Source organism: Myotis davidii, unplaced genomic scaffold (assembly GCF_000327345.1).
Source record: "Myotis davidii unplaced genomic scaffold, ASM32734v1 scaffold268, whole genome shotgun sequence".
Taxonomy (NCBI): domain Eukaryota; kingdom Metazoa; phylum Chordata; class Mammalia; order Chiroptera; family Vespertilionidae; genus Myotis; species Myotis davidii.
Window position 1 is genome coordinate 541,220 of NW_006383015.1, and position 9,068 is coordinate 550,287.

Here is a 9,068-nt window from a genome sequence, read left to right on the forward strand (position 1 = left end):
AGGGAAAGTCAGACAAAACTAGTAATCATAATGATTTAAATAATCTAAGATTGATCAAATAAGTAGATAATATTCTTATTAAGACACATTTACACTCGCACACATGCAACCACGCCCATCAAAAGAACCCAATTATTTATCAGACACAAGTTTTATCTGGTCCAGTGGCCTGCATGTCACCAAGGCATACATAGGAAAGGAGTGCAATGGTCTTTCATGGTGTGATCTTTAGAAAGTTAAGTAGATACCTTCAATATGTCTATTTTGGAAACTTTTATTTGTGGATTTTTCTAAACTCTTTTAAATCTGGTCATAATTTTGAGCTGTTGTAAGGTTTGCAGCCTCAACTCATCTGGTTGAGTGACTGCTCTGAGGTTCGGTGGCCTCTCCCTGTGCCTTCTCCTTATTCTTCATCAGCTTTGTTCTCAGTGGGCCCCATGTCACCAAACAAGGGAGCCTGACCACTGAGTCCAGCCTCCAGGGGAATTGCTCCTCCATTTTATTGGCCCCTCTGTGAGACTATTAATAACGTGAACAGAAAAGCTAAGCTTCATGTTCTCAGTGTGTCTTAGGATAACAGGATCCTAAGGCCTTGTGTGCTTATTTTATATGTGAAATTATTTTGGTTTCCTGAAACCTTCCTGTTGGTGGGCAGCATTTTGGCTTAAGCAGTACACTTTTATCTTCAATAGCAAAAAACCTTTAAGCCCAAGACATTTTCCCTTTGACTTACATCTAATGTCTCAAACTATATCTTGTGAAAGGGTAGTATAGATGATTTTTTCCTTGCACTTGCTCAAACAGATGTCCACTTGACACTTGTTTGCCCCTTCACCGAGGCAATATCCACTTTGGTGTTTATTTAATACCACTTTGGAGCACCTACTATGTGTTGACATTGTGCCACGTGCTGGGAATACAAAGATGCATAAGACACCATCCTTAACGAGCTCTCACATTCATGAAAAATAGATGGATCCATAAACTAAAATACTAAATAAAATTTACTGTGGACAGTGCCCTTGTGGAAGTGTGTGGGGATGCTTTGGGGAAGAGAGAAGGGAGAGAGAGACTAACTCTGCCTAAATAGAGGTCGTGTCATTGGGGTGAGTGCTGCTGTCTGAAGGATGAAGTGGAAAGATTCCCAAGGAGGAAAGGGTAGCTGGTGGACATGGGGCCTGGAAAGAAGCACTCCCAGCAGAAGTGACAATGTGTGCAAAGAGCTCCTCGTGATCAGAGACTGAAAATAAAGAAAAAGAAAATAATAAATTCTCACCACCCTATACAAAAAGCTTCATCTTATCACAAACTAGAAAATTGTACGCTGCACTTCTCTGTCAGATCATTAAAACATGTCAAATAAGCACAAAGGACACTTGCACAGATGCCTACTGTGAGCCAGGTGCTATTGTAAGGTCTGGAAACAAAACAAAACCCCTGCTGGCATAGAACTTGCAGCCCAGTTGAAGGTGGAGGAGGGAGGGATGGAAATGAAATAAACACAATATAGGATGTTCTGCTGTGATCAGTGCCAGGAAGTCTACAGCCAACAAATGGGCGCACAGTGACAGTGTCCGAGAAGGGGCAGCTTTACGGAAGGGCCAGATGGCCCTGCAGCACCTTCTTGCATTCAAGCATTGCATGCAATGAGGAGCCATACTGTGGTTTGACTCTGAGTTTCGAAAAACTTGGGGAATTGTGTGAGGCATTGTCCTTTACTTCGTTCTTGCCTTACCTGACACTATTCTCTCTGCTGTTTCAGTGTGTTCATGTTTATGTACCCTCCGAGGTCCCGCTCAAACTTCACCCCACCCATAAAGCCCTCTCTGATTCCTACCTCTGCAAATAAGCTTTCTCAGCTTGGAACTTCCTTGTACTTTACCTGAGCCTCCTTTATAACACTGACCACTTCCTACCTGTGAGTGTAGGAAGGCATCTAATTTGTTCCTCTAGCTCTGCATGTGTCAGGTCCACAGCTGTTTCTTAATTTCCTCATCAGCACTGTGCATTGTATACTGTGTGCCTCCAAATATTTGCTTAATAAAAATATACAACATCAAGTTGAAAATTAAATCTTAAATATACTGTTTCAGGACTTTTTACCAATTTAATACCTTTGATCTGGAAGCTTCAAAGGATGCTTTGATATGCAAATACAGTAAATCAATGCATAATTCCCCAATGAGCTTGCTTTCTCTGTCCCACAGGGTTATGCAAGACATTAAAAAGGCTTTATATTTTTTGCTGATTGATCATTCTGATCAAGATATTTCCATGATTGATGATCATAATTGAGACTTCTATCCTCTCTTCCCTTATTTCCTTGTCTTCTTCCCTTTTCCTTTCTTTTGTTTGTCTTTCTCAACTCCCTGTCTTTTGTTCCCCCTGCTTCTCCCTATCTCTCTTCTCCTCTCCTTCCAACATCCATCTGTTCTCTCTTCTCTCTCTTTTTTTTCATTTCTTTCCAATTTTTTCTGTTTCTCTTTTCCTCCTTTCCTCTCCTTCCCTTTCTTCTGCCAATATGTTCTCATCTTTCAACCCTGTCCGCGGTGCTGAACTTTAAATAAAGAAATTTGTAATAGGCCCGTTGGGCTGCCTTATGTTCTAGAAAAACTCTGCAAACAAAATATAGCTGATTGTAGTAGACTAACTTCCTGTTATGTAAAAATCAACAACATTGACAAGGGTACATATTAACCATTTTGCATGTTGTGTTGTTTCCTCAATATTACATTCTAGTTAAAAATAAGTGGACTTAGAGAAGAATTCCTTTATTAGCAAGAGTTTTGGGTTTTCCATAATTTATTTTTCCAAGTAAAAATATTTGGAATATTTGGATGCTTCAGGTCTATCTTTTCTTGATAACATATATCATCCCCTACTGAATAGGCCAATATTTACCAAATGCATGATAGGTTTTATAAACTATTTTTGATCATTTATTTGATTTTTCTTTATCTTTGCTGTAGGAAAATAAATGAGATAAATGAGCTAAAGGCCACAATTAGCCGGTACAGATCTGATGACAGTTTGGACAGGTAAGGCATTTTGAACTGTGTAAGCAAATGCATGCCACATATAAAATCCCATTTCCTATAAAGCATGGTGTATTTAAATGTTTACCAAGACAAACTTTGAACCATGAAATTTTATATGCAGGCACAGAAGGGCAATAAGAATTGAATTTTCTTCTTCAAAACTCAAAATCTTGACTCAACAACACTATTTTCCTAAAATCCTGCTAATAGTAAATTGATAGAAAAAAATTGAAGAAACTGTTTGAGTATAGGTAGGGTATAGGCATTGTGTGGAATCTGTTCAATTTCAAATGAATATAGTTATTTTTCGTGAATATGAGTTGTCATTTCTTATTCCAATTTTTGGTCTTTCCAACCCAATGGTGGAGAAACAAAAATAGTTTCTATATCACTAGTTTATGGAGAGAGTGCAAATTTTAATAACATGATAGTTTTGATCCACTATAGGATAAAGACATTAGCTCTTTACTTTAGAAAGGGAAATGATTTTTTTCAGCCCTGGTGTCACCACACGACTTATAGAATGAGTACATTATTGTGCCTGTTGTTAGGAAAAGGCTCGTCTCCATAGAGAAAGTTCAGAAATGTATTCTCAGGTTGAAGTGTAAATTCTACAAATCACGTTTAAATTTTATATTTGGTAGAGATGCATAGTAAGCAAAAGTAAAGAGCATAGTTAACATCTTTAATTGGAGTCTAGACACAATGGACACCTGCAGCCATGATAATTGAGGTCACTCCCTGTAGCTTCAGATGTGCGATTATTGTAGACAAAAATGCTGTCTGCCGCATTTAAAGCAGATGTGCTGAAACCTATAGTATCACATTTGTTCGACATTCAGGCTATGCCAGTGTTAATTGACATAACAAATGTATATACTTTACTCACAGGTTTTCAAAGTCAGTTACCTAAAGAAGGACTGTCAACACTGGTATCTCTAACGAGCTGACACCCTCTCTTATAATTACAGCCTTAACAAAGATGAGTTTGTAGAAGTATATATGCTAGATCTCATCTCCACAGCACTGAGTGGAGAGAGGAGTCAAAATGCCTCTGTCCACTCACCCTGGCCTTCCTGGTGTCCTATTGTGCCCTAACGTTAAATTAGAAGAAGAAAATGCTATTTCTAGGAATGAATTTGAAAGTAAGATAATTATGCCTCAAGAAAGGTAACTATGTAGGAGACCTAAGCCTTTGTAGGCTCTGTGTCTGAAAATTTATCAGGCCAGTCGGTATAGAGCCGGAAGCATTAGCCAGACCAGACTAGACCACACAGGCAAACTAGCTAAGCCACCGTCAGCTCAGCTGCATGTTAGAATTACTGAAAGGGCTTTTAACTGTCACTGTTAACTTGTTTCCATCACCTCTTATCCCAACATTTCAGATTTAATTCATCTGAAATGGGACCCAGGCATTTTTTTTTAAGTTTATAAAGTGATTTTGATGTGCAGCCAAAATTCAGAACCACCAATATAGCCCCAAACCTTAATTTTATACATAAAATATGAAGTCAGAGATCACCTACTTTATTTATGCAGAACTTTAGTAGCATGATTGGGATAAATATCCTGGTAAACCCGTTTCCCAGGCAGTCATGTCTCCCAATAGTAATCTATATGTCTCAGAGTGTGGAAATAAATGTATGAGAGAGGACACAGGGATCAGTATAGAAAGCCAAGTGCCGTTAGAAGGAGTTTGGTCCCATAATGCAGGCCTCTCCTAATGCAGGATATGGAATAATTTTAGTAGGAAGATGATAAAATATATATGGTGTATGGGTATATGTGCATTTCAATAAAAATGAATTTAGTTTAAATGAAATGATAAAAGTACTGAGTTTACATTTGAAAAGTTCCCTTAAAAATATACATGTTTAGTTTTAAAATATGAGATATTATAAAGAAACATAAGTAAATAATAGTGTATGTAGCATGTTCTATGACACAAGTCCTGACAGTGGTTTAATGATAAAGTTGGAAAAATCTAGGTTAGGGCGACCTCTAGTGTTTTATTGTGGAAATTACCCCCCCAAGTAATGTTAATAGCATTGTGTGTTTTCTATCTCCAACATTGATTCCTTTTAAATAACCTATTTCATATCACAAGTTTGCAAAAACTTAATTTCCCAGAGAAGCACAAAGTAATCTCTGTAAGTAATAAGACATTGGAATATACTATATTGGAATGGTGGTTTAGAGTTCTCCCCATGATTATTCATAGACTGGAAGAGATAGTGGAGGTGAAGAATAATAACTGAAGGAAGATATGAGTTTTGGAACAATCCACAACAGAATCAGATGTGTGATGACCTGGGGCCCTACCAGACAGAGTTTGGAGATAGACTACTTCCTGGTTGTGTGGCCAAGAGAATGTCACCCACCTTCTCTGAGATTCCATTTCTCATTTATAAAATGAAAATAATTACACCTGTATTATAGGGATGTTCTGAAGAGTAAAGAAAAATGTATAAGATGAGAAGTAAAGAGTAATAGGTAGCCATTTGTATTATTACATGCTGTATTGCCTTCTTAGACTTACATTGTAGAATTTTTATTAAATTCATTTAATGTCAGAACTCACCTTCACTTAAACCTCAAAAGCGTTTGGTATTGAAGTTCTGTTTGCTTTAGACTGGTTGTTGCTTTCAGTGTTCCACAGTAGCAATTTCCCAAGATGATTTTTACTTTATTTGAAGACCTCATAAGCAGCTATAAAGTCTGAGTAGAATTTCCTAGGGGCATTTAGGATTATCTGACACCTTACATATGGTATTCACAGTGGTTTACTGCAGTCCTTTACACAGAAACATCTTGGAGTCTCAGTAGCAGTTAGTGCAGGGGACATATTCCTAGTCTTTGCTTGATGGTCCCCTTAGTTAGGAGATTTTTATAATGGACTCGAGGATTCTGTATAAGCTAATGGCTGTATTGTGAACAGTCTGTTGAGAATATGGAGCTCTGGAGGATTCCAATCTTCCTTCCCTTTTACATTTAAGAGTTATCAGTTTGTGGCATCCTATATAATAAAAGCCTATTATGCTAAGTGTTTAGTTGTCTGGTCATCTGGTTGTCCATTCAACCAATCAAAGTATAATATGCTAATTATATGCTAAGGCCACTTAACTGCTTGCTATGACGTGCACTGACTACCAGGGAGCATACACTCTGACTAGTAGATTAGCTTGCTGCTGGGCTCTGGCTGAGACAAGGTGGACACACCCTGGGGACCTCCCATGGTCCCTCCCTGGCTGGCCAACCTCCTGTGTCCCTTCCCGGACCCAATCGTGCACTGGTAGGGTCTCTTGGCCTGGCCTGCACCCTCTCGCAATCCAGGACCCCTCGGGGACATCAGAGAGCCAGTTTCAGCCCGATCTCACAGGCTAGGCCAGGGGTGGGCAAACTTTTTGACTCGAGGGCGACAATGGGTTCTTAAACTGGACCGGAGGGCCGGAATAAAAGCATGGATGGAGTGTTTGTGTGAACTAATATAAATTCAAAGTAAACATCATTACATAAAAGGGTACGGTCTTGTTTTTTTTTAGTTTTATTCATTTCAAACGGGCTGGATCCGGCCCACAGGCCGTAGTTTGCCCATGGCTGGGCTAGGCAGAGGGACTCCACTGGTGCATGAATTCGTGCACCAGGTCTCTAGTTATTTACCATAAACAGAAACTGTGTTTGGGCCTGACTCATAAAATTTTAATGTATTTACCCAATATTTTAGTTATACATGTCAAAATGACATCTAGGAATTTAAATTCTTTTAAATGAATGACAATTGAGTCATGTAAATTTTTGTAAGAGTGAGGCATTGTGTCTATCTTCCCAGAAATGGTTTATATAAAGCCCTGTATTAAAATTGTTGGTAAAAGTGAAAGTTTAGAGATAGTCATAGTAGACCCATAGTGTGGGATCAGTAGAAGAGTCTCACTGGCCTTCTGTTTTCCTGAACCTAATTTTGTTCCTTCCTAGTTTTGTGCAAGTCTGCAGAATGTTCCAGAAGATAGCCCATACCTCAGGAAGAGTCTGGTGTGAGGGAAGGAAGGGATGAAACAGGGGCTACAACCATGAGATCCCACCATGGGCATGGAGATCCAGGGTTTCTAATTTGTCTTTTTTGACCCAAGGGACAGACAAACACACCCTATCTAGACCCATCCTCCTTGAGGAGAGCTGAGAGTAGAGGGATTAAACCCGCTGATGGCCAGTAGGCCCTATTAATGAAAAGTCAAAGTAAATTAATTCACCAGGGTAATGTAACTCTTTTAATAAGTTCCTTCTCTCACACCCAGATCTCTGTGGTTTAGCACAATATATTACTGCTTACTCTCATCAGGGTCCAGTGTGATTGGCTGGAAGAATAGGGGACTTGCCCATGAAGTGACTCAGGGACCCATGTTCTTTCCATGATTTAACGCTGCCACCTTTAATCCATGGGTACCTAGCTATAATGGAAGGAGAATAAGGAGCATAGGTATCATGCAAGAGGTTTTAGGATGTGTCTGGAAGTGGCAAACAAGATTTTTGCCTCCATTCTTCAGTCCAGAACTCAATCACATGGTACCAACTAATGAAGACTGGGAAATGTTGCCTTCCTGTGTGCTCAGAGGAAAATAAAATGAGTTTGTCTGTGCCACAAAACATTTAAAAAATACTTCTCTTCCTTTGATATACTTTACCAACATAGAAAGTACTGTCATTGTCTATGTGTATTATTAAGCAATAATGGATATAAAATAGTTAATGAGTTAAATGCTCAATGATTCAGCAAGGCTAATTGAAAAGCATGAACTTTAAAAATTCCAAACTCTATCAAAATTACCTCATAAATAGATTTTTGCCATAAGTAGCTTCTTAATTGTAAAAATTTTCTAAATGTAACACCTGAAAAATATTTTTTTTTACTGGAGAAAGGTTATGTCATGAGTTATTCTAGCATAAAAAAAGTCTAAAAGGAGTTTAATAATGTAATGTTCATCCAATCTTTTGTCTTGTGTCTTCATAAAGGATCTCAGACAGACATGATGCTGCTAAAACATATAAGGCCAAAACCTTGGATAACCAACTAACCAATAGGTACCAGTATCTACTAATTTTGGGAAAGGCTCAAGTTCAATATATTCTAAGCATGACTTATTTACTTACAATTCTTCAACCCTACTTAATATCTTTCTGTAAATTCTTATCCTCTATGTTTTTTTTTAACACAAAAAGTCTGGAGTAAAAACCTTTATTCCTTCTCATGGTTAGAGAAATGTAAAATCTTGTTTCCTGACTTCAAGTTCAAGAGAGATCATTGCTTCAGGCCATCATTCTTACCACATTTATGCTTCTGTTTAAATGATCCTGATGGAAAGATTAGGAAATACATGCAAATGTCAATTTTTAAATTCTTATTGCTAAACAACATTACTGAAAAAATACTTTTCTGAAAGAAAAAAATTTCCTTTGCAATCTAGTACAAGATAGTAAAAGATTATAAAATTACATTATCAAATTTACTCAAATTCTGATGCTTTCCTTTTCTTTCTCTCAGATAATCTCTAACCCTTAACAATCATAATTTAAAATGCATGGACAATGTCAAACAGATGCAAGCATGTATTAATTCTTCGTTGCTGCTCAAACTTTTGCCTTTTTTTTCCTTACTAGAAATATGTCCGCATTTAGATCACCAGAAGCAACAAAAATGTATGTACTTTTCTAATTGAAGTTACATTTTCAGAATACAATGTATTTCTTTATATGTGTTTAAACAACAATGACAACAAAAATACAGGACATACTGACATCAGGCCAAAGTTTAATTGTAATATAATTGCTTAGGCAGAGGGAAATTGTAGAAACACTGAAATGGTCTGCAAAGCTTCAAATATTTACTATGTGGACTTTAACAAAAAAGGTTTGCTGAGCTCTGCTCTTAACCAAATACAAAAGCTTAACTATTTTTTTCTTTTTTAAAATCTAGATTTTTTTTGTTTGTTTTGTCCCCACAGAACCATCTTATTTTTTCTTACTCCCATGCAGTTA

The 9,068-nt window shown here is 37.6% G+C and overlaps 1 protein-coding gene across 1 annotated transcript in view; it reads left to right on the plus strand.

Moving 5' to 3' along the window:
* The first annotated feature begins 2,968 nt into the window (after positions 1 to 2,968).
* The window catches only part of SCEL (sciellin), a 50,307-nt gene continuing 44,207 nt past the window's right edge, over positions 2,969 to 9,068 (plus strand). Inside the window, exons 1-3 of the mRNA XM_015558123.1 lie at positions 2,969 to 3,038; positions 8,046 to 8,114; positions 8,691 to 8,729. Of these exons, the coding sequence (XP_015413609.1) occupies positions 8,695 to 8,729 (35 nt within the window). The 5' untranslated portion in view covers positions 2,969 to 3,038; positions 8,046 to 8,114; positions 8,691 to 8,694. The remainder of the gene's footprint in view (positions 3,039 to 8,045; positions 8,115 to 8,690; positions 8,730 to 9,068) is intronic.